Below are 26,108 nucleotides of genomic sequence, written 5' to 3' on the forward strand. Positions count from 1 at the left end.
TCTTCTGTGTGATTTGCTAAATTCTTTGAAAAGACCAGGTGAATGACTGATCAGACAATTTGCAATGCACGAGTTCTTCAACTGATACAGTATAACACAGTTGCGAAGACTGTTGGGAAAAGATTTTTTCAATTGAATAACAGCTTAATGAAAATGCAATAGAGGGTATGATTTGTAGTTCATTTTCTTCTTAATGAGACCGTGCATGCTGAGCTGCAGTCAAAGGTATAAAAATAAAAAGACTTTGATACTGTAATAGGATCAGCACCCATCATACCTCGACGCGCATCATCATTTATTACTAGCTCAGAGCGGGATTACTTGTGGGTGATGTTTGTTTACTGTGTGTGCTGATGCATATTAGTTACATTATGTTCTCTTCTAAAGTGCAAACAGTCATTATGTGCACCTCTTACAGCAATCCTTGACCGTGTGGGTCTATAAGATGATCATTTTTATTTATTTAATAATTAAAAACAAAAATCTATAACCATTAAATGTAACAGTTCAGCGCACATTCTGCTCTGCCACAGTTTGTTTGATGTAATCAGGACAAACAGTAATTTAACAGAAAACATGGATATTTCTAGTAAATTAAAAGGCATTTTTTCAGCTCTTGGCACATGTTTGGCTTTTACCCATAATTCCATTATCACTTCCCTCTATGCCTGCCTCCTTCCCACCCCTCAGTCATGTGAATCCTCTTAGAGGTGGATTACTGGACTACGATGTCCACATCGAGAAGGAAAGCGAAGGCGAGAGATGGCGAGAGAGAAAAGGAGCATGAAGCGTCCAGAGTGAGAGGAACACGCAACAAAGAGAAGAAGAAAAAGACAAAGACAATGGAAAGGACCCCTTGGCCCCATGCAAGCCAGGAATGGGGTAGAAGGTGGTGTTTAGCTAGGGTGAGAACATCTACTTTTCCACAGGTGCTACTATTTGTTTGTTTTTTCATATCTTCTTTTTAGTTATAGGTTATGTCTATAAAAATAGTGGATAACTTTATGACTTATCCACTGTAAGTGAGACACTTAATGAGTGGTACACTAAGTTGTCTGACTGTTGCTTGTCTGTCAAAGTAATCATATCTTAGTGAGCTTAAAGTGTCTTTATGGCTTTGTGAAATATATATTCCTTCCTTTCTATATTCTGTTTCTGTTTTCTCGTGGAATGATAATGCCCGTGTTGTCTTTCTTTCGCTCCTTGCAGACAGAGCCTCACATGGTGAAGCGCACAGTCTGGGTGTCCCACGCCCACTCTTGCTGACAAGGCAGGGAGAGACTAACAACCCGTGGCAGCAATGTCGCTCCTGTCCTTAACTGCCCCTCCCGGCTGGAGCATGTGCTCTGCTCTTTATATCCTCATTGTGTTGCTCCCAGAGGCCAAAACAGACAGCTTGAACGCTACCATTATCCGCAACGGTGGGGGCTCCCAGTGTGGGGAGTACACAAACCAGGTGATAACAATAACCATCTTGCAGTGATGTTCTCCAGACAATAGTAGCACAGCCTTATCACTGCAACAGCTTGCTACTTTTACCGTACACCAGAGATCCATCAGCTAGGTTAAGGAGCTTTCCATCTGAGCAGAAATCAGAATAATGTTCTCATCAAGTACATTTGAAATGCATAAAAAATATAAAAAAATAATACACTAAGGTGGCAAGACACCTATTATTTTTTTTAAGTATATATATTTAAGAGATTTTAGGGGGGGAAATCAGATAATTTAAGTGAGGAAAAGATAACACTGTTAAGAGTTGATATAAATCTGAGATTATGTATAAGAGCATTGACAAAAACAAGTGAACAAAGACAGCGGTTGTTTCGGCTGTCTGGACCTGTCCTCAACAGGTGATGGAGAATGGGATGTGTCGCCTGGTGGCCACACTGCCTCAGCTGGATGAGCGTAGATGCCCCGATATGTTTCGCTGCACAGACGAGGTCTCTTACTGGCTGCATGAGAATGAGGAGAGGACGCAGCAGATCATGGCGCTGAAAGAGACCATCTCTGAGCTGCAGGAGGAGCTCAGGAACCATCGGCATCGTATCAAAGTCCTCGAGCTGCAGGTGTGATTTCCATTTTTATACTTAAGTAGGTGGGAGAAGAGGGGATGCTATACTTAGCAGACTTGAGTCAACCATCAGCAGCAACCCTTTTAGCTTTGATAGCTACATGGAGAATATTGTGACAGTGTGAAAACATATTTTCTTGTTTTATTTTTAAGACTATACCTGTAGTGGCTCACTTTTTTTGCGCTATTATAACTTAATATGTTCTGTCTGTAGTATTAAATATAGCCACATGTGATCAAATAAGCCTTGATTGCAGTTTTATTTGAAATAAACATGTCCGCCTACGACAGGAAACGTGCTGCAGTTCTTTACTCTGATGTGGTGCTTGGTCATCAAACTGGCTTCTCTCCCAGCATGCCCTTGACCTTAGTCACTAACAGGATTACTCTACTCTTGCATGTGTTGCCTCATTCGTCTCAGTGTGAGCTTAAACAGAGACACTGGTCGGTGGACACAGATGAAGTAGCTCGTGCCTTGTGTGTTGCACAGGAAGCACAGGACAGGGGAGAGGGCTCTGGAGTTTGTGGTAATGGGAGTTGTTGGTGGTGGTGTGTCTGAGCTCTGAATAGATTAATCTGTCTTTAAGTATTACAAGTGGACTTGCTCCACACGTTTCCTGTGTGTGGTGTTCTGGGCCTGTTATACCCAGAGGAGGCCCTGGGGCAAACCCAGGACATGCTGGAGAGATTATATCTTTTGGCTAACTTGGGAACGTCTCAGTGTTCCCTCAGATGAACTGCAGAGGGTAGCTGGGGAGAGGGAGGTCTGGGCTTCTGCAGGCCCCATGACCCTTTATGGATGGATGGATGGATCTAGATGTTGGTTTGGCAGATATTGCATGTCTTAACATGTGAATGAAGGGTTCCTGTAACAGATTGGTATATCTGTCACAGGAATGTGAATGATTTCTTTCCTTTATTTTTAACTAATTTAAAAATGCACTTGTCTCAGTTGTTGAACGTCCTTTCATTCACATGTGAGTCTGTGTATTTCTATTTCAATGATTTCAGAGTGAAGAGAGGGTCCACTTGAACATCTCCTTGGAGCAGCGTTTTCATGAGTTGGAGCTGCACTACGCTGAAGCCACTACCCTGCTGCACTTACAGGGGACTCTGATCCTAGACCTTCAGGTTATTACCATTTGGGGATATTTTGTTAGAATTTCTTCTCTCTTTTTTTGTCATAAATGTTAGCAAAAGTGTTTTTGAGTGTTGGCCTCTGTTTGTATTTATGTTTAGAACCAACTACATAATCTGACACTTTTGGTGGATAAAGTAAAAAGAAGCCCCGGCTGTTTGATCAACATTGTCCGACCCAATCCTCTCATGAATGCTCACGATCGGCTGCACCCAGGTACATACTCAAGCGATGATGTTCCAGCAGAGGGTGCCAAATACCACTTGTTGATTTTCTCTGACACTTTCTTGCCTGTTTTACTCTTCTTTCAGAGATCCAGCATGTGAGGAACTGTCCTATAGACTGTGCCTCTATCTACCACAATGGTGTCAGGAGATCTGGCCTTTACACTGTGGTGCCATCACTGGCAGGGATGCCTGTGGAAGTCTATTGCGATATGGACACAGATGGTAAGTCATGTGCAAGCGGTCCTGATTAAAGGGAAGCTATGGTGGTAATTTTCAACTCCATGTTATTATTCTGGGACTCTACTGCAGTAGCACTGCATGATTTACAATCTCACGCTCATCCTTGGCAAAGTCCCTGAGTTCATTTCCTGTCTAAAACAGTTTGCTTTAACCCCCACTTCCTCCTCTCTTTAAGCCAACTTTCTTCTGATTTGCTGCCCCTCAAAACAAAAGATTCGAACAGCAGGTCTGTGCTGACAGCCAGAGCTGTGTGCCTGAAATGACCATATGATCATGTCTACTCTTAGTGATATCATACAGAGCCAAGGGTAGAAATACCTGACTAAAACAGAGTATTTGGAGCAGTCTAAAGCCTGAGCTTTAACTGTGTAAACCCTCATTATTTGAAAACTTTGGACATGATTAATGTGACCATACAACACCAAATATTGTTGTTCATGTGCATAACTTCAAAAGCAGTGCCATAGATCATCCATTAGTTATTTTCATCCAACACATAAATGCAATACCATTTTTGTGACCAAACCTCCTTTAAAACCAGTTCTACTTGGTACACTTGCATGAAGCCTTCACAGTTTGTCTATGGATTTAGGCTTTCTGAGCTGATACAGTCACTTTATTTAATATCAGACCAATTACTGAGATCAGAAAAATGGCCAGAGTTAAAATATGCACTGCCATTTATAATAGCTACTTAATGTTTTCATCAAATTGTTAAGTATTCTGTACCTGACCTATAGTCATCAGCTGAGCAGATGATAACCCATCAAACATGGAATGAATTTTACACTTTCTCCCAGGTGGCGGCTGGACTGTGATTCAGCGGCGATTTGATGGCTCAGTGAGCTTTGACCGCAACTGGAGGGACTACAGGGATGGATTTGGTGAGCTGCACTCAGAGTTCTGGTTAGGCAATGACCACATACATGATCTGAGTGCCCAGGGAGACTACAGCCTGCGGATTGACCTGGAAGACTGGACCAGCAAGCACAAGCATGCCCTCTACCAGAGCTTCAGGTTAGTGTCAGATAACCAACTGTGCAGACTTACATTGGGCTGGATACTCCAAAACATACACAAGCAACTGTGTTCCTTACATAATTTCTTGCAGTGTGGAAGATGAGGAGCATCAGTACCGTCTCCATGTGTCAGGCTTCAGTGGTACGGTTCAGGACTCTTTCAGTTGGTACCACAATAAGCAGGGCTTCAGTACACCAGACAGTGGAAACATCTGCGCTGAGATCTCACATGGCGGTTGGTGGTATAACCAGTGCTTCTACGCCAACCTTAATGGAGTCTATTACAGGGTAAGGATACACAAATTACCCTGCATTTTACATTTTTAAAGACAAATTCTTATCTTCTTCTTCATCATACAGGGAGGCCATTACACTCCCAAAGGGCGAGGGCCGCTGGGTCCAGATGGAATTGTTTGGCACTCCTGGAAAGACTCTGATTATTATTCCCTACGCAAAGTCAGCATGATGATCCGGCCACGCAGCTTCCAAAGCCGCTCGTCACCATAACAATGGTGAGGACACGGGAACTGGCGTCCTTGGCAGCATTTGTAGGGATGAAGATATCTGATGATCAGGACGATGATGATTACACTTTATTGTATGCTCAGGAAACGTTTTGTGTGTGGAGCAGACCTACCCGGTAACCTCTTTGCTTTTAAATCTTATGTGACTGCGGCTGATATCCATGTTGTATTGTGTGAATATAAACATCATCCTGTTCACTGATTATTTCTTTCCCCCCACTCACTCCTGGTAAGTGAATTCTTCCTTGTTTTATACTTCTTTTTGTACTATAGTTTGTTAATGTTGACGTGTAAAATACCAGCCAAAATGTATTTGTGTGATGACAAGGTTGTCTTCTAGCCACCATGTGGAGACAACCTGCAACTGGAAAGAATCACATGACACAGTTTGCTGAACACTCTGCATGTATGTGCTTATTTGTAATCACTCTATTGCCAGTTTTATTATTTTGGAGTTCTTCTACTGTTTTAATCAATGGGGAAAAAAATCATTGAAATAAAAAGGGTTTGATATTACTAAACAAAGTCACTTAATATCTGATACGTGCTACTGTCTCAAAGTATTAGGTCATGTGCTATCTGAAGACTCCATATAAATACACATTATTGTATTAATTGTGCAATAAACACTATATATACTTAATAAAATGTGGCTTAAAGACATGTTTCATATTCAGAAACTACAAGCAGAGCATCCCCTCTCCCCAACTCTCCATCAAGGTCTTATCTGTAATGCATTATAAGCATCTTACATCATGTGCAGGGCATTATAATACATTTATAACACATTCCACAAGTGTTTAAATTGACAGCTTTTAACGAGGTCTAGAAAAAAAATTTACCATCGTGGGTCATACTTTTTTAGAACTTTATAATGCTTTATACCTTCATGCCAAACATTCTGCATAGCATGCAATAGTGTTATATGGAGTTAGAAGAGACATTACATGACTTTGTCAGCTTTAAGTGACAGCACTGTATGCGCTTATTAAAAGCTGTCAATAACACAGTTATGAAAGCTTACACTTCTTTCTTTTTTTTGGGGGGGGGGGGGGGGGATGCAGTAATTACAGCAAAAAATAAAATAAAATAATGTAATTGCCAAGTGTTTGTTTTCACACCACATGCCATAAAAAAGTGACACAATCAAATCAGTCTCTGTGGTCATGGTGCCAGAAAGAGGTAGTACTGAGCAGCAAATGTGCAGCTGAGCACATGAGCAGGATGTAGCTCATGCGAGTTGGAAATTAGACTGTGTAATGCAGGACTCAAACTCCTACAGTTGGCACTTTAAAGCACTGAGTACTAAATGCACGGCACTTTCTATGTCTTGTAAGTTATGCATGACTATAGACATATTTTTAATGGCATGGCATTCATTGCTGTATAATCATTCTACACATAACACATTATCTGTGTTAGTTACTTACATCGTATTGATTTAAACCTGGGGTTTCCACAGACCAATAGCATTTGATGTTACTATAGTATGATAATATGGTATGTGTTTAGCAGATATATTCCCAAAAAGCCTCGGGATTGCAAAATATCAGTTCAATTCTTGCAAAAACTGGAAAATAATTCTGTAAGCTTTCTATATGGTCTTGTGAAGCAACAAACACACTGCGGGTGATTCCATTGATAAGGCCACTGTGGCCTACATGAACAACTGCACCTGATGGCAGCGTGAAATGAGAGCAGGGTAAAAAGGGCTCTTTCACTTCCTTCACAACAAGAATTCACAAAATGCACTCTTCACACAAGCTGCCAGCTCATTCCCATTCCTGTCCATATCTACGCAAGAATCTGCTGCAGCGAATAAAGGCTTTAGTGTGAGGAAATCCGGGTGCGTAGTGTGCCGTCCCCTCCGAGTCAGAACACAAAACACACAAAGACACACACACATACGCAATAAATGACATCCTAATGAGTACAAATCATTGTTTAATAAATCAAACTGAACTTTTGCTTCTTTTTAAATGACACGTGTATTGCAAATAGTTCTATACATAACATATCAATTACAAGAAACCCCTGATAGGTGCAGTAGAATTTATATTTTCTAACAAAGAGTGAACAAGATTACAGACTGATTTGAAAACTGGGCGGTGATAAGCAAAAACAAGAACACATAATTCATGGCTCTTCCAAACTCCTCTAATAGTACGAATTCTTACAGATGACTTTATTCTTGTACCATCATGTCAAACACAATGACTGCGTCAAACAAGGGCAAATATTCTTTCGAAGTACTGAGAGAAAGTTAACTAGTGTGACAGGGAAACACTGATCCAATGACTTTTAGTTTAAATGTCTTAAAAAAGAAAAGAACAGAAAAGGAAAAAAGAAGAACAGAAAAAAGACTCATTCCAGATTCTGTTTCTTAAAATGCAAACTGCAGTGTGTGAGTATGCAGGAGCTTTGGGGTGCCAACCAGGTTGACCACTTCGATTTTTGTCAAAAGGGAAAACAGGAAGAAGGTGGAGCTTCCTGTTCGCTTTTGAGGAAGTGTGGGATGAAGGGGAGCTGGGAGCTGCGAGTGGCGGTCATACACAGGGAGGACGCACACACTGCCTTTGCTAACTCTTTCAAGATTTGAATCCTTAAAGGAATGCTTCTGCTAACAATAGTGAAAATTTCTTTTTACATATAAATACTATATATGGTAACAAAATTATTCAAATGAAGCTACAGTAAAGCTTGAATATATCCTGGCTGTCCTTATTGGCAGAGCGGAGAATAGCTTTGGTATTTGGCGCCCTTTCCTATATGACAATTAACATGGAATAAAAGTGAAAAGCTTCAGAGCGTTACCTTGAGATAGATGGTTATGTTTGCACGTGAAGCTGTACAAAAAAAACAAAAAAACAAAACTGTATCACGTTAAAGAATTGCCAGGGTTTGATTTCATCGCCACTGTAACTACAACATGGATTTTTTTCCCTGTCTGTGTTAAGAATTACAGCTGCTGTCACTCTTGAAGCCTTTTCAGATGTCGTTCGTACTCTTTAACATCGAAGTAGCGGATACCGCAAAGCAGGGACTGCTGGGATGAGTTGTAAGAAGAGGAGATGAGGTAAGAGAAAAACAGAAGTGAAATTTAAATTAAAGAGGACAGGGGTTGAAAAATGCAAAATAAGCAAAATTATTTTGGATCTTGAGCTGGTTTAAATCTTCTCGTCTCTTAGTGCAAGACAGCCAGCGGCCGCTTTCACATTGTAGTGAACTGACTGTGCGCTTGTCTCAGCTTCTCTGCGATCTGGGGGGGGGGGGTGGGGGGGGGTGCAGAGGAAGACAAACGAGCATTAATACAAAAAGGTCATGTGACGCCTTCATATCGTCACTTTGGTATGAAACTACTTTCTTTCCAGGTAATAAGGAAGTGAAAAGGACAAACTGTTTCACAGTCAAATTTACTGTGAGAAATGCTCTATTAAAATGCCTTTACCGTCTCGTAAAACTTGACTTGCTCCTCCAGGTACAACTGCATGACCCTGTTGTAGTCATAGATACGGTTGCTATGGAAATGGTTCATTTCAGCTGCAGCACAAGACAAGAGAAACCACAGTGATCAGCCTGCATGCAGCGATAAAGCAAATTACTTCAGTATCTGTGACCGTGCTGTACCTTGTAATGCGTAAGACATGGTGCTGGCACGTTTAGCCATGGTGACTTTGTCCTGCTGAGTAATTTTACTGGCGGCTACCAGCTTGTCACCCTCCTTCACTTTGTCTATGGCTGCCTGCAGGGACCAAAAGTAAACAGAAGGCACTTTAGTTAGACTATTTAAACCTTGTATAATAATATGCACACACTGCTACTTGTTAATTTTTGCTTCTATCTGATAAAGGGACAGTTCAACCATAAAATCAGATATGCATGTTTTTCCCCTGCTGTGCTATTTTTACCCTATCAGAGATTGTTTGAGTGTGTGTTGAGCAGTTTTGGGAACTTCCGCTATAGTGATTTCTGCAAATAGTACAGGTCCCAGACATCAACAGTCAGGGGCTTCAGAGTTTTCACTTTGCAATGATAATAACTATGAAAAACAGAAATTGCTCACACTTTAGTATGGAGTGCATAGGCAATTTCCTTCTATATTACTTAGAAAATACTTTTTAAAAAAAGCACTGGGTCCCTCAAAAAGACTGTACATGCAAAATGTGTGTGCATACACATTCCCAAGTTTTTTGTAATCTTAGGCAAAGAAAAGGGATAATAATTAACTTGAACACTTGACATATATTGTAAAGGTGTAGTAGTGATATAGAGGCGGTGACATATTTTAAACAGGTATCCTTATACTGTAGTTGAAGGTTGAAAGTGTATGTGTTAGCATGTGGGGGTGTGTGTATATGTAAATGTGTAAATAAAGGAAGATGTTGGTATGGTGTCTGTACTATCTATATTGTGGCACGCACAGCACCTCTGTTCCTATCAGATACCCCATAACGGCAAATTATCACATTCCAGCCCATTTCCTGTGGCATGGATGTTAGTGTACCTTATGGACTCCAATGGTATCTGGAAAACATCCAAGTAGTCCTTTGTATTCATTGTTGGTCTCCATGACATGGTGGAGGTCTTTCCTGGGCTGAGAGAAAACAAAAATAGACACAAACATGAACTATAAATGTAAAAAGGTAAAAGTCACCAGTACTTAAAAATAGAAGAAAGTAAAACAGAGCAGGAAGGAATGCAAGAGGCTGATAAGAGAAAATACAATGAAGCCATAATTCAGTGTAGGTTTTTTTTGTGTGTGTTTTTTTTTTTTTTTTTTTTTTTTTTTAAAATAGCAGTACTATATATAAAACATCATGTATTCAGAGGAACATCCAACAGGGAGACACACTGGGATGAGATGGCACAGAAATGAAACAATATTTAGCCAAACTATCATTTTAAATTGTAGTGCCAATTCCTTTGCTCACTATTGACCTTATTCTGCAGGGGAGTGCTGTTTGCATCCATTTTGGATAACATCAGATAAATTGGACTGGTTCCTTTTGTGCCCTGAGATGAATCCGTGTCTAGTGATCGTATTTCTCCAACACTAAACCACATCACAGGTTTCACTCAACTAAAATCAGAATTCTACCAAATCACTAACAAAGTCTGCCTGGAGCAGGACGAGCTTACCAGACAAATCCTTCCTCTGGAAGCTGCTGGGACATCAAAAAGGCCAAGAATGGACTTTATTACTTTGCACACTCATCGGGTCATTCAGTCAAAAAAAACAAAAAAGCCACATTGATACATGAGTCAAAGCAAAACTAAGGAAGCACTAGGAATAAGTTTGCCATAAGCCTCTTCCTGCACAGATAGAAACTGACGAGCAGGACGCTGGGTTAAAGAGGTCAGCAACAGGGGAACTGGGAAATGCTCACAGATATTGAGACATGCACAGATAATGGCCACAGAAAGATGTTGCCCCACCCCTCTCTCTTTATGGTCTGTGTGTGAGTTTCCAGACATAATCACAAGAGGAAAAGTAAGGGTAGACACATTTCTCTTACTTTTAATAGCAGTCACATTAGATTATTTTACAGCAGCGGTCAAAGTACGTACCTGCTCTGCAACCAGCTGAGCTATCTCTTCGTATGTCTTCCCAGCTGCTGTCATGGCATCAGTTAGGGCTGACTCACCTGCAGCGAGAAACACTGTTAAAATACATCCTACTGTTTCCCAACAGTAAATAACGAACACTCGATTTCAAAACCAAAGTCCACATTACAGCATAGCTCTGATTGCTCCAGATGTCTCCAGCTGTAACCTGAGACATCGGTGTGACAAACCCAAATCCTTACACCCAGGAAAATGCCTCAAGTGCTCCAAATTACACATGACGCTGAATCGATATTTGTACTCCGTACCTTGGTATCCGCTGCTGGTGAAGACAGAGGAAAGGTTTTGGAAGGCTTTGCCGATTCTCTGATACTCTTTGGGCAGAGCTATGGTAAAACAAATGAACAAAGTAGCAAAGACATTTTTCCCCCAATCTTTCTAAGTTGACAAAATATTCAGAATAATGAACATTTAATGTAAATAGTAATTACAGCACAGACTTAAGGTGTGGCCTAGGTGTGCTAAACACTTATTTAGCTTGAGTGCAGTGTGAACATACGGCCTGTGCATCTCTTCCAATGTTCATGCCCCACTGTGAGGATTTCCTTCACCCCGTCATCCATGGATTTGGTAAACCTGCTAAACTGCTCACATTTCTGTTCTCTGTGAATGAGGAACACCAGTGGCATGAATTACGCAATACAGTACTACACACAAGTTACATAAACACTTTTTGGTGCTATAGTTTCTCTTGGTAAAACTCACACTTCTATCAGGTCCAGGTCTGGAGCTTCAGGCTCCATTGTGGAGAAGACCATCACTCCTACCGTCTCATCCTTCTCTGCTTTTCTCTTGCCCATCTTCCAGTCCTGTAACAATCAATTGTTTTAATTAAAAAAGAAATAGTTAATGCCACAAAATAAGCCCCAACCCTAAACTATTAGTAATAACAATCTTAGTTTTGATCGGCAACATTTGGCTGAAAGAAAGTAGAATTAACTTCCTGCGGTTGTTTGCTACTGCTTTGCAGTTTATAGTCGTGGCCAGAAAAGGGTTTCTGCGATACTTTATAAAGTCAAACTGAAGCTGAGTTTGCACTTTTTGAACAGACATTTCAGTCTGGTGTTGTAATAATTAGCGTAATAATTATCAAGTTATGGTCAAAATCATAACCGGCAAATTCAGTTCATTTGGGGCACAATTAATATTTGTGACAATTTTAAAGAAATTCCTTCATGCCTTTCCAGAGACAAGACTTCCATACAGAAGGCTGGGCAACCGGACAACTATGGGAGTCCATATCCAGCTGTTTCTGCATGATTTTCATTAGTTTTTGCTAGTTAGGCAGTCTGTCTAGTCTAGAATTTACATCTGTGAGCAATTAACTGATTAAATGCAACTGCTGAACAGCACCACAAGGTGATGCCTTCCTGTGTGGAGGTCCCAATCCTGGATGAATGGGAGGATTGTGTCAGGAAGGGCATCCAGTGCAAAATCTGTGCCAAATCAAACATGCAGATCCATCACTTGGGAAATAAGGGCTCAGCCAAGAGTACCTTTTTAGTTGTACACCAACATGGACACACGTCAACTCAGTCAACTGACAATAGCTAGTTATTCTGTAGTTATATATTACATATTCTTTTGTTACATTAGCTTTAAATAACTAACTGACACCTCAAATCATTCATGTAAGACTGATTTCAGCAACACAGTCTTAGAACACATACTCAAAGACCTTAAAAGATGGGAAGTGGATGTATCAGTTTACCTTCTCATCCTTGTAGGTGACGAAAAGTTGAAATACTTCACTGCTGGAAATAACGGGGTGCCTGCACATCCTGGTCATCCAACCCTGTAACCGCTCCATACGCATCTTAATAAACTCTTCCTCGAAACGGCCTTTTAAAAGAGATCAATGCGTAAAGAACGGAAAAAACAAATATATTCAGCCATACGCATTTATTGGCTAGTTACCTACCTGTAACCTGCTTATCTGGTAAAGAAGGGATGGGAATGGCTGACCCAAATTTTTCCAGAAGCCTTTCATACAACCAGTCAAAGTGTTTATATCTGTGATTGACAGGTCGGTTTGTGGTCTGCATGCCGGGGGGGGGGGGGGGGGGGGGGGGGAAAGTACAGCTTCCATTAAAGGAAGTAAAGATATACATTTCAGTCCTTCTTATATTTATTTATGCATCTAAAGATTAGCTTAGTGCATTTAGTTGATTTGATAACCTAAAAAATAGCTCTTGGATACTTACACTGGGTGTGACTTGGTACTCAATGTAGCTCTTGAGGCCATACATCTTTGAGCCTTTTTTGGGATCAGCTACAACACAGTCTAGCTGGGTTTCTGGGTAAGACCACACTGGACCAACTTCTCCCATCTGAGCACAAAACATGAAGGTTCAGAAGTCTACTGCGCCAGACAAACATATGGCAAGCTGGCAAAAGATGCTACAATACTACTTTATATAAAGGCGAATATTCTGACAGAAATAATTTAGCCATAGGTTTTTAATTATGACTGGTGACTTCTGTGTAATAACTTAATAAGAAGCACGTTGATGTTCTAACAGAACTAAAGAAAAACACACACAAAAAAAACATTTTTGGAGATGACCTACATAAATTGGAAGTCTGTCTTTGCCCTTTACAAGCTGCTTGCAAAGGAGGTAAAGCTCCGGACCCGACTTGGAGAACCCAGGGAACCTGCTCAAAGACACAAGACAAAATTTCCTGATTAGTCTTGTGTAGAGCAGTTATTTGATACGATGTTACCATTATTAGAACAAGATTACTCTGTGCTGCTGCAACTCCGTTTATTATTATCTACAGTAAGAGCCTGAACACACTTTGGCTGAAGTAAATTCTGCTGTCCAAACTCTGATCAGCAGCTCAAACTGTACAGTGCAGCTTATTTTATGTTAAAAGCTGATTTGAAGCCAGGCACATTACTGACTTATTAACTCTTACTTGTTGAGGGAGATTTTCATTGAAGTTGCATGTGATCCGCCCCTCTGCAGTGCTCCACTTTCTCCGGCTTCTGACTCAGCATAACCGCCAGTGGATTTCATGTCATCCCATTCATCGTCCCACTCATCATCCTCTGCCCCTGAGGTAAGATTCGTGTACACCAAGTTGTTTGTTTTCAGATCACATGCACAAAAAAAAGCACTGTGTACAACTATTATACTACATTTATAGATGTTCCTACTACAAGAGTTGTGTGAAAATTCACACCTTAATGCTTCACTGAGCTTTACTTAGTGTGGGTCTAAATATAACATAACAGATTTTTCTTGAGATAGAGGAGTCAGTTGTTTGAGCATGAGGGCATGCAGCACACATCTATATCAGAAGCAATGCAAATCTATTAATGGTTCTCATGCTTTAAGATTTTAAGCATCATCCCTCTCTTTTTCAATTAAATGGCTAAAAATATTACACACTGCAAAGCTTAAATTTGTCCTTCAGTACGTCTCATTTGTGAAAATAGTGCATGCATACTGAACCAGACATGATATCTAGATCATTGCTTTTGTCAGAAGCTGCACACTTCATTTCAAAGCAGGTTTCAAAACGCATTGACACAGTTCAAAGCAAAAAGGGCTGAGCATGATTTGTTAGGATTGGTGCCAGCCAGACCATTAAAGTCTGAATCAGGCAGCAGGCGGTAAGAGAAAATATTTCCACATATACATATAGCTGCACTGTTCCAACACTGCCTTTCAAAGCCAGACTTGGAGACTATATAATAACTTAGTTAAAACTGAAACTGGCATGTAAAATATCATATTATACTAACAAATCACACTGGATAAAACAGCAAAGAAAATACACAAAAATCCCCCATAAATTACAGCAACTTTCATTCTATCTCCATGTTGGCCTGCCGAATCACATTTACTCATTAATTTTCATTTTTGTTTTTTTAAATATATGTGTCCTTGTGTCTGATCAGTTAGTTGAGACGTGTGTTGTGTATGTGTGCCTGTTCACTGCTACTGCTCCAACCCACACAGACAAGCACAGGAGGACAAGCTCAGACCCAGTTCAACTCCTTTTTACTGCAATCGGATCACAATCAAACTGAAAACGAAACACTACAAAAGGCAAAGCAAATGTGCTGCCATGGTCTGCCACCTGCTCCAAAGCGAGTTGACCAACTAGGGGTAAACACTTGGGGTATATTTAACCTGCTAGTAAGCCACAGCCTCAGCCATTCTCCTCCGCTATCTATCTGTAAATTTAAAATGCCATAAAGGTAAACAATTAAGAAAGGCAGCAAAGGTAGTCCTGCCAAAAGTGTTCTTGTATAAATCTACAAATGTTTAAAAGTTTATTCCTGCACCACTCACCAAAGTCTATAACTGAAAACTATATCTCTGTTTAGTTACTGATCTCTATCTGTGCAGGGCGTCTAACAAAGCTCCTCCAACCTCCTCTTATACAAAGATAATATTGTTAGTGTCAAACTGTACACACATGCTTTAAAAGAAATGTTTCTTTCTTCATATTATTGGCAGTTCACACACAAAAATGAGCAACAGGCTTCCAAAAAGCAATAAACGGAATACCTGTGTAATCAATAAGGTAAGGATATGGGTAGATGTCTTTAGCAAGAGAGAAACAGAGGAAAAGTCTGTTAATTTCCCCTCTGACCATTTTTCCAATGTACAATTTTTTTTATGTATTTGGGGGTTTTTTTTACAAAAGAAAGTGAAGAATTTAAAAAGCAGCTCAAGTAATATATCCTTCTGAGTCATGAGTGAGGCACAATTTTCCACAGTCTAGAGAAAACAGAATCATGATTTGACCGTTCTGTCCCCGTGCTGGAGCTTCTCTCTGTGGCGGGACTGCACAAGTAAGAAAAACCACATCGAGGAGTTACAGTCACTGCAAATCTGTGAAAATCTGAGTCGCGTAGTATTTTCAAATACAGTATGTGGAGTTCAAGATTACAGGTCCTACTGTACATAGCATGCATTTCTGTTCATATCAGATAACATGAAGGACAGGATATATATGACGCAAACACCTTTCACTGGCTGCTCAATGAAAAATCATAATTGCAATTTTAAGATTTGTTTCCATAACATCTATTTCTCACGACACGGGAAAAGAAACATCCAAAATATACATCTGGGTGTTCTTCCTACATCACATATTATTGATTTTTCCTCATACACTCAGCCAGAAATCCTTATTCAGTAGCACTTTTTTCACAGTAGGACTTTTTCCATATATAAAAAGCCTGACCTCTTGAACATCTTATCACTGAAAACAAAGAGTCAATGGACTTTTTCCAACTACTGACAGCAGTTTGTGATTTGTGGAGTAATAAAAACACTTGGTATATCAATTTGTCGCAACAATAGTTAAAGAACTTTAAACACCATGTTATCCAATGGCCTGAAAAAATATGCTAAATTAAACACATAAAGCCTCACTTGCATATCTAAAAATGAGCTTTTCAGAAAGCATGATTCAAAAACAAAACACTTGATATCAAGCATGAATCAAAAATTTAACACAAAGCTTAATTTATCTTTTGTATTACCACAGAGGCATTCTCAAACTCGCAAGTTGTTGTCTGTTTGTAATTCAAACACCTTTAACCAAACGTCAGCCGAGCTCACAAACTCACGCAGAATCACTAAAAAGCACCAAAGGCTGTTTGAAGCAACAACCTTTATCACATCAACCAATTGTGATTGCAACAAAACAACCTAACTAGTCAACGTGAGCCTGACTGTTTGATGCATTAAGTGCGAGGGACTCTGAAGTCACTCGTGTTTGTAGAACTGCTCCCTCCCCTGCAGCCATATATACAGTACAGCTTATGCAGAAGAACAGTTTAACAAGTAAAGAGTGAGCTAAACTGTTTCACGAGGTAGTGTGATGAGCCAAAACCATTGCATGACTTTACCTTTCCTGTAACCACATTAAGACGTTAAAAATTGCTTTGAAAATGTAGCTTACATACTTCAGAATGACATAAACACAGTCGTATGAGAGTATTGCTACAAAAGAGAAAGTTGAAATTTCAAACTGTCGAAAGATATTACAGTGATTTTTATGATAATAAAAGGTTTACATTATACTTCTAATAATAGGACAACCATGGTTCCTGAAGCTATCTCGGGGTTTTTTTTTTGTTTTTTTACCTGGGCCTTGGTAAGCCTGAGGGTGACCATGTGATACAGGGGGCCAGGGGTCAGGAGCGCTCTTCCCAGTCTGTGTGCCCTCTGGATTAGATGCCCAGTTGTTGGTGGAGCCCCCTGATGAGTCCGCGTTCCACGCCGACCACGGATCATTACCATTAGTAGCCTGCAAGAGTGAAACAGAACTTGTGAGGAATGGAAGACGGGCGGTAATAACAGATCAAACGCGAGAAGAAGAGAAGGAGCAGAGTCAAGTCCAGTCCTGTATGGAGTCTGTTTAATGAGAAGTTGACAGTAGTTTCAAAACAACATCCTTTTCCAAACATTTGATGAGGACCGGGCTTCTCTGAGGGAATCTGCTGAGAGATAAAGCAGCCCGGCAGTGAGTGTGTAGTTTGCATATGCCGCTGTACAGAAGGGTTAACTGAAAAGATCAAAATAATACCCGATAATCTGGAGAAAGAGGCACATGCTTGCATACAAAAACTTCCATTTGTGTTTTTACACAACCTGTTTTTGTTTTTACAGTATTTAAAAATGCTCAAAATGCAGCATGCCATGCTTGTAAGGCAGGCATATACACAATTCTAACAACTCGAAGGCATGCAAAAACACTGTTGTGCGTTTCTCTTCTGTAGGTTAAAAAAAAAACAAATCACCGAAAAAAATAAACAGGCAAACTACTCAAATGACATTAACAAGCAAGTGCATTGAGGAACAACACTCTAAGAGCATGTGCTTTTAAATTTTGCAGCTCTTATACTTCTCATTACAGAGCAGCACTTAAAAAAAGTGATTATTACTGATATTTGCATAATTTTCATCATGATTTCTGGTACAAGCGTGTGTTCTGGCCTGATGATTTGTCAGTGTGATTAGTAAAATACATGTGGGGATCATGAACTCTTTTACCACCGATTCATACAGTTTTTCTTTTCTTTTTTAACAGTGTGTGGGTGCTGATTGGTGGAATGTCTTGTCTTGTGCTGAATTGCAAGGTGAATGGAGAAGTTGAGCTCATGCTTTTTGCAGGCAGTAAGGGTTGCAGGGGAATTTGCCAAAGCAGACCAATCAGAGAGGATCGCTTGGGCAAAGAATGAGTGAGGGCGGGAGGGCTTGGGTTCATGCTTTTAGGCCACTCCCACCACCCCAAACTCACGGTTACCTCATCAGGGGACGAAAGGTAGGGGGAAACTGGGGTGTCAGGGGTTTCCGGCTGGGGGCTCAAGCCCCCAGCATCCACCTTGAGGGGAGGGGGAGGGGGAAACAAAGGTGACATCATCACAAAGCGCCAGATGTGACAGTATACACTGTGCAGTGCTTTTTGTTAAAGTGATATAGATGTGTCAGAGGAACAATAGCCGACACATTTCCTGCTTTACCTCACTTGCTGAGCCGCAACATATTTTTACTGATCCAGCAGTATGTTCACTATTGTGGAACTTCCTGCCTGCTAACTGAAGATTTTGGTGGACTGCATATCGTTTAAAAATGACATGACAAAGATTAATATCTCCCACACCAGCTGGTCTCACTTCTGCATCTCTGGGGTTGACGGGATGCATTAACGTCAGTACATTTTTGCCATCGCTCACTTCTGCTTTTTGATTGTTTTCTGTAGCGTAACCCTACCATATATCATTTTTGAATAGGAGAATGAAAGCACGACAGGTGCACCGCTCTATATTTTGTACACCTACTTACCCAGCATTGCACTAGACTTGTGAAATTGAGAAATCTTCACTGGCTGAATGCATTACCTGGTTTTGTGCAGGTGTTGATGCAGGTGCATATGCATCAAAGAAGGACAGGTCTGAAGCTGCAACATTTCCTAAACTTGGAGTAGGTGCTGCAGCTGATGGGAACACAGAAAACTGCTTATTGAGCTGCAAATCAAGAAAAAAAGAAAAAAGACAATGGAAGAGAAAGAAAAAAATTCCCATTAGTGAACAGATCCAGACATTCCAGCATGATCTAATGATTTTTAAAGGTGCATCCTCATGCGGTAATGTGATCGTCTCATTTTTCACTCGTGGCTTTGTGAAACAGGGTTTTAATTTTATCAATCTTTCCAAAAAACAGCAATGTGATTGAAAAACAGACTGAGTTCTGGTGTTTTTCATGAGGCATTACATAAGCTACAAGTGCAATTGTCATCTGTGGGTTTTATATGATTTGGACACAGAATCAAAACAGTCCGGGAGCAGCTGGGGAGGTAACTCAAGGTCAGACAAACAAGCACGCACCCACCAAAATTTGCAAAGTTAAGCAGATGTTTAATATCAATGCCTCTCACCCTCACACACAATCGTTAGCTCTTGTGTGGCAAGTGTTTACAGTGATGTTAAGTTGTTAACATCACAGACTTTAGTTTTAAACAACTCTTTCTGTGTCTGTAAATTTCTTCAGAGTGAATCATATCCTCCACATGAAGTCAGAGTTACTGGATCGAGCCATACACGCACGCACGCACGCTCGCACACACAAACACCCAAATCAGCAAAACCCTGAATGAGGCACATCCTGTTGTGACTTTAGTTTCACATAAGAGATGGCACCACAGTATGCAGATACATCTTTGTCTGTGATGAGGTGTCTATGAAATGTCTAGCTGATTAATGTTCCACTGCACCCACGGTACATCATGACCTCGGTACAGAATGTTTTGTTTTCGTTTCATTTTTTTCTTGCTTAATTTTATGTGAATTAAAGTCTTTTTGAATATTCTATGGGGTTTGAAAGCTCTGCTGGCATCTCCTCCATACTCTTCACATCAACAGACACAATATAACTCACTTCAATGTAGTCTTCAGGAACCAGTCCCACCTCCCCTCTTGAGTTCTGTGCTTCCACCCAGCCACCTCCAATACTCTGAAAGAGAGACCCAGCTGCATATTAGTTACAGGAAAAAAAATACAAGGCATGTACTTAGGTATTTCTCCCTTCAGGATATTAGTTTAATAGCCAATAATCAGATAGATTTTTCATTTTACTAAGTCAGTTAATGTTTTAGTTACTTACTTTTTAAAATTTGTATTAAGTTACTGGAAATTATTTGAATCACATTTACAAAGAAATGTTTCAAAGTACAAAATGTTTTGTCTACAATTTTTCTCTCCGACTACTACTTCTTTAAATGCCACATATTTGTGTAATATGTCCAGTCCTATGGTCAGTTGTTACACTGAGGCCACAATACCACAACATAAAGTTCTGAAGAACATTATGTTGTGGTATCAACATTTAAGGAAATTCTGCTTCACATTTTTAAGTAACCTCAATGCCAAAAACTGAAAACGAAGGTAATAATGTAGCACATAGCTTCTGAACGGCTTCTGATTTACTTTTCTTGCAGAGGTCGTATTACTAAAAAAACAAAGAGAACCACATCTTTCCTTAAAAATATCCTTTCAATGCAACAAATGTTGCTTGGTTGATATGAAGCTCGCACATTTTTTTCAGTCCTGCTCGACCCACAGACAAAACGTGTACTTTTAACTTGGAAGTCTAACTCTCCACTTACCTTTGCGCACTGGATTAAGGAGAAGTTATTTTATATACAAATGGAAGAATCACTTACCCATAAACCAAATACTCCAGATAGATTTAACAGGTGACGGGGGCTTTCCTTTAAAGACACCATATTATCTCTATATTTTCTCTCTGCTCAATAGTGTGTGAAACTTTATATTGATTTATATTTATTTATATATTTGAGTTATGTTTTCGTAATGTCAATACTGTCATTTGCATCATCTTCAATTCCCTATTTATATTTTAAGCCTGGTAGCCTCCTGCTTATTTTTTGTGTTTGTGTCTATTGTGGCAACATATGTATCCTTAACTTTTTCTTTTTTTAAATTGCTTTGATTAATATCTTCATTGCTTACAAAGCTGTCCTGCAAAAACTTTATCCTGTACCTTACATTTTTAAGGGAAGCTGTATGGTAACTAAAACAGGCTCAGTAATAACTTGTACATATGTGATAGCCTATACACAAAAACTACATGTCACCTGTGGGAACCCAACAGATTGTTTATCAGTCACACTTGGATTTGACTCATTGTGAGTCAGATCTCGAGCTTACCATTTAAACATCATTTTAATGTTTAGTACCAAGCAAAAAAGAAATAAACAGGTAAGCCAGGTATGTATGTACACACCTGAGACAAATTCCTCATCAGTGAAGTTGATGAAAAATAAAAGTTCTGATACGCTGAGTCCTTGATAGCCATGACAGAGACATCGATTGGAAAACTATGTAGGACAGCACTTAACCAGTGACCTTTGAACTGTTTGTGGCTGGCAGCAATGACATCATGTTTGCTTTCTGGTTTAGTTTTTTTTTTTTTTTTTTCACCTCTTGTCCTTCCTTCTTTTGTCCACATTTGTGACATACATGACAACGTGAGGTCATGTGCTTTAAGTTTTTTGTTTTTAAATTGGAAGATCCGCACTAAACATTTGATCCTGGACTAATGTCTGCAATGTTGTTGTAGGCAAAGTAATTAAAAAATGATGGTATCCACAACACAAGCAAGTTTTATGATTTAACGATTACAGGCAGATGCAAAAAAAATAATAAAAAAAAACTCATATCGTACACGTCACATCTAGACAGCTTCTTTACAGCTGAGAGTGTGAGACTTTACCCCTGATGCTAAACAGATGAAAAGTAGAGCAGTGTTTGTATTATTTACCTGATTGGTGATGGTAATTGTCTCGCCTTCTTTCACTGACAACTCATTGTTTCCAGGCTCAGCAGTGAAGTCGTATAAAACCTGTGCCTGCAGACAACAACAACAACAAAAAAGTTCTAAGGTTTACTATATAACTGATTAACAAACTTCAGACTTATATGAGGCCATAGTGAAACAGGCCAAACTTGTTCTTGGTATGGTATGCTTACTCTCAACTAAATTCTTGCATCAACCAAAACACGGGCAGACCCACAACGTTACCCAGTTCAGCTTAATACAGGAGCCAACAAGGTCTCTCACAGTGACCCACATGTACTAATCTGTCATTCCTCCATGGCCCCAGAGAAGCTCAGACACACACACACACACACACACACACAGACACACACACACACACACACACACACACACACACACACACCTATTCATCTATACTCAAATGAATTTGAGACAGTAGACGGAAACCTTTCCAGTATGTTGAAAGTTAAATAAGCACAAACCCGTGGGGAAATTGTTCATTAACCATTGAGATGGAATGCAAGGCTATTAGGAAGCCATCAAAATAACATTTGTTTCAGTGTCCACCAACCACCACCCTGCAGTCCAGGAAGCTGAATGAGGTTTTTGAACAGAAGCATATTACCAGAAAATGACAATAAATGTTTTCATGTCTACTGATGATCTTAAAAAAAATCAAACTGAATTATCAGGTCGTTCTGTCGTTGGTCCCTCACATACATGTTTTTTACTGTGCTGACTGCTGCATTTTTTATTAACACCATTTATTTTATTTTATTTTATTAAGGATTACTTAAAATAAAAAGCAGACCTGTGTTATTATTCTCAGTAGGATTTTTTGCATATCATAAACCATATCTAGAGTAGAGGGGATATTTAACTTCTTAGTTTTACGTACGGTTTATCTTTATACACACTCTGCTTCACGTACCATTTCCGGTTCCCCTAAAAGAACACTCATTAGGTCCAAATGCGAACAATACTATGAGCAAAATTATCGTGTTTGCAGTGCTGCAGCTACATTTATGGCCCTGTAGTCCTCACCTAAGGTAAACAGTAGTCACATATGGTACGAACAGTGTTTTGAGAAAAGACTACATTTCCCAGAATTCCGCGGAGGCAGCTATGACCCACAGTGGAAAGGTAGTAAAATGTCACAAGACACTTCGTTAATGAGACACATTTTCCATGTATAGCAAAAGCATTCGTTTCTCGCTGAGCGCATACAGATGTGCGACAAGCGGCCATAACGCTTTTAAAGCAGACTCCCTAAATGCTTTCAGCCTTAATGCGGAGCTCACCGAGTGAAGTCTTCACTGTAAAACTAATGCGAGAAACTACACTTCTGACTGTCCAAGTCTACAGCCCTCAGTATTGGTGAAAAACAAGCTCCAGGGGGAACCCAAGAAGCCAGCGTAGTCGTGCTGGGGCTTTAAGAGAAGCCCAGGAAAGTTGTCAAACCCACCTTTTGCGCCATTATCGAAGCATTGATCAATCATTACAAAAACAGGCCCTGTAGTTTTCAGGATTTCCAGTCCTCAGCTGGACATTTCCTCCGCGCTTCTCTTCAACTGGAGGCGAAGCAAACACGATAACTCCTCCCGGTGGAAAGCCGCCGCGACAAATGCATTAACACATGACTTAAAAACAGTAGGTCGTTTAAAAACTCAAAAATCCGAGAAAACGAAAGGTGGGAAGGAGACCAGCTGAGTGCGACTACCAAGTTTGAAGCGCGTAAAGAGCTGCTGACAGTAAGGAGGAGGGAGTGACCTGCAACGCGCACAGAAACCGGAAAGGTAGTCCAGGTCCGATATGGTGGCTCCTCCAGAGAGACTACACGACTGTTTAAAATCGCAAATAATTTTTTTCAATATGAAGAAATAAAACACTTCATAATTAAACGATGATTAAAAAAAATACAATACAAATAAAACGTGGTAACTAAAATTTTTAACTTGTCGGAAAAAATAAGTAATAACAATAATAATCAAAATAGTAGTAGTAATAAAAGAATTTCTACTATTTGCGGGATTTTTTTACATTTTCCAGTGCGTTTTTTAATTGTGTGTTTACTCACTATGGGCCTGACAGCTCAGAGGGAGTGACCCTGAACCTAAACTTATGTTTACTCTTTTGTTTAAGTCTCCCTCTGCTGGCCTCATTGTGCAAGTGCGTTTTTATTGTTGGTGGGGTTTTTCTTAATGTTTTCAATAACAGCTCAAACGCCTAGCACATGCCAACAGCATGACATCTGTAGTCTTTCTCACCCATTATCACCTTCTCATATATCAAATATTTATTCGAGCCAAAATAATTCCGTGGTTCAGGACTGTGAATAGTGTGGTTGTTCTCTGAGTATTGTATTAAAATCCTAATCTCTGAAGGCCACAAAGAGTTTTTGTTATTCAAAATTTCAGCTACAGTAAGTCTTCATGTCTTTATTTTTAATATCTGAGTTTCAGCTTTAATAGATTTTCAAACAAATCCTAAACCCATGGTTTGTTCTTTTTGTCCAGCTGATGTTTTGTAATTTGAGCTTGAGCTAACCTGAGGAGGGGCATCAGTACTGCCAAATCAGAATACAAGAGGAGAATAGAGGAACATGTTAACGACCCCAGACAGGTGTGGAGGGGCATACAGACTATTACCAACAAAGGATGTCCTGTGACATCTGTCCTGTGACACTCAGATGCAGGGCTAGCAGAGGAGCTGAACAGCTTTTTTGCCCGTTTTGAGTCTCAAACACTGCACTCAGCCACACCATTCCAACAACCACTACAACCCACACCAGACTCTAGCAACCCCCCACTGACTCTTGAGACACAGGATGTGAGGCATGTGCAGTAAACCCCAGGAAGGCTGCAGGTCCCAATGGAGTACCTGGGAAGGTGCTCAAGGCATGTGCCAAGCAGCTAGCGCAGGTCTTCACTGGCATCTTCTTCAACCTGTCTCTGGAACATCCCACCTGCTTGAAATCTGCCATAATCATCCCCATCCCTAAAAAGTCACCCACAACCAGTCTCAATGACTGCCGTCCAATTGCACTAACCCCTGCCATCACCAAGTGCTTCACGAAACTGGTTCTGGGGCACATCAGAACCTGTCTCCCCCCCGCTCTGGACTCACACCAATTTGCATATCAGACTAACAGATCCACCGAAGACACCATAGCCACTACTCTCCAAACAAGTACTGAGTCACCTGGAGCAACAGGAGAGCTATGTCAGAATGCTCTTCACTGACTTCAGCTCAGCCCTCAACACAATAATACCGGACATTTTGATCACCAAGTTACTCAACCTGCGGCTCCCCCCACCCACCTGCTCTTGGATAAAGGACTTTTTAGTCAACAGATCCCAGCGGGGGAAACTGGATCCTTGCCTCTCCTCCTCCCACACTCTCAGCACCGGCTCTCCCCAGGGCTGTGTACTAACCCACTACTCTACTCCCTCTACACATCTGAGTGCAGTCCTGCCCACCCAGAGGACATCATTATTAAATTTGCTGATGACACAACGGTGTTGGGGCTGATCACAGGGGAAAATGAGGTGGCCTACAGAGATGAGATCCTGAAACTGGGAGAATGGTGTGCATTAAACAACCTGGCACTTAACATCACCAAGACCAAGCAACTCATCCTGGACTTCAGGCGGAACAAAGCTGCCCCTGCCCCCCTGCCCATCAACGGTGAGCGAGTGCAATCCTTCAAATTCCTTGGCATCCACATCTCTGCAGTTCTCTCCTGGTCAGTCAACACCACGGTGCTAGTCAAGAAGGCCCAGCAGTGGCTACACTTCCTAAGGGTGCTCAGGAAGGAGCAACTAAACACCCCACTGCTGGTGACCTTCTACATATCCATCGTCGAGATGGATGCCGTGTGGCACGCTAGCTCCACGGAGGCAGACAGGAAGAGACTGCAGAGGTTGGTAAACACAGCACAAAAAATCGTCAGCTGGCCTCTGCTCTCCTTGTCTACCATCTATAACTGCAGTTGTTTCAGCAGGGGCAGAAACATCTTTAAGGATATCACCCACGTCGGCTACCATCTTTTTAACCTGCTGCCCTCTGGCAGGCGCTTCAGATCCATATGGGCCAGAACAAACAGACTCAGAGATAGCTTCTTCACCATACTCTGTCTCGGTGCTGTGTATTTATATTATGTGTATAGTTATATTATTGTATAGTTTTTTATAATATGCTAAGCACTTGTACACTTTTATGGAGCTGTTTTAAATCTCATTATACTGTGCATAATGACAATAAAGGCTTTCAGTTCAATTCAATTCAATTTTTGATACCTGTCAGTTACAATTATCTTTTATTTTGTCTCCTGATTTCCTGGGTTATCATTATTGGTAAAGACTTACCATGGTTCTCAGCCGGAAAAGGGTGGAGTGCCCACCCCGGGTCGGGGATGAGTTCCTGCCCCAAG

At 40.5% G+C, this 26,108-nt stretch overlaps 2 protein-coding genes across 6 annotated transcripts; one reads left to right on the top strand and one right to left on the bottom strand.

Moving 5' to 3' along the window:
* Nucleotides 1-717: 717 nt before the first annotated feature.
* LOC113037516 (angiopoietin-related protein 1) lies at nucleotides 718-7,708 on the top strand. Of its 2 annotated transcripts, none has more exons than XM_026194709.2 (9): nucleotides 718-929; nucleotides 1,210-1,456; nucleotides 1,854-2,069; nucleotides 3,086-3,205; nucleotides 3,314-3,428; nucleotides 3,524-3,661; nucleotides 4,480-4,696; nucleotides 4,791-4,986; nucleotides 5,059-7,708. In XM_026194709.2, the coding sequence occupies exons 2-9, from the start codon at nucleotides 1,301-1,303 to the stop codon at nucleotides 5,203-5,205; spliced, it is 1,305 nt and encodes a 434-aa protein (XP_026050494.1). In that variant the 5' UTR covers nucleotides 718-929; nucleotides 1,210-1,300; the 3' UTR covers nucleotides 5,206-7,708. The 2 variants fall into 2 exon arrangements, with proteins under 2 accessions (XP_026050494.1, XP_026050495.1); XM_026194710.2 differs by having other exon boundaries at nucleotides 718-905.
* On the bottom strand, nucleotides 7,149-23,474 carry snx9b (sorting nexin 9b). Of its 4 annotated transcripts, none has more exons than XM_026194711.2 (19): nucleotides 23,142-23,467; nucleotides 21,659-21,745; nucleotides 19,754-19,828; nucleotides 18,718-18,843; nucleotides 18,123-18,200; nucleotides 16,961-17,123; nucleotides 13,767-13,905; nucleotides 13,418-13,505; nucleotides 13,052-13,177; nucleotides 12,769-12,886; nucleotides 12,559-12,689; nucleotides 11,553-11,656; nucleotides 11,347-11,450; nucleotides 11,096-11,173; nucleotides 10,791-10,867; nucleotides 9,727-9,816; nucleotides 8,850-8,964; nucleotides 8,671-8,762; nucleotides 7,149-8,481 (listed from the first exon to the last, which is right to left on the bottom strand). In XM_026194711.2, exons 1-19 carry the CDS (start codon nucleotides 23,151-23,153, stop codon nucleotides 8,434-8,436), a joined length of 1,851 nt encoding a protein of 616 aa, XP_026050496.1. In that variant the 5' UTR covers nucleotides 23,154-23,467; the 3' UTR covers nucleotides 7,149-8,433. The 4 variants fall into 4 exon arrangements, with proteins under 4 accessions (XP_026050496.1, XP_026050497.1, XP_026050500.1 ...); XM_026194712.2 differs by having other exon boundaries at nucleotides 13,418-13,502; nucleotides 23,142-23,466; XM_026194715.2 differs by lacking the exon at nucleotides 18,123-18,200 and having other exon boundaries at nucleotides 13,418-13,502; nucleotides 23,142-23,474.
* Between the last annotated feature and the right edge of the window lie 2,634 nt (nucleotides 23,475-26,108).

The sequence above is a fragment of the Astatotilapia calliptera genome, chromosome 15, assembly GCF_964374335.1.
Source record: "Astatotilapia calliptera chromosome 15, fAstCal68.1, whole genome shotgun sequence".
Taxonomy (NCBI): Eukaryota; Metazoa; Chordata; class Actinopteri; order Cichliformes; family Cichlidae; genus Astatotilapia; species Astatotilapia calliptera.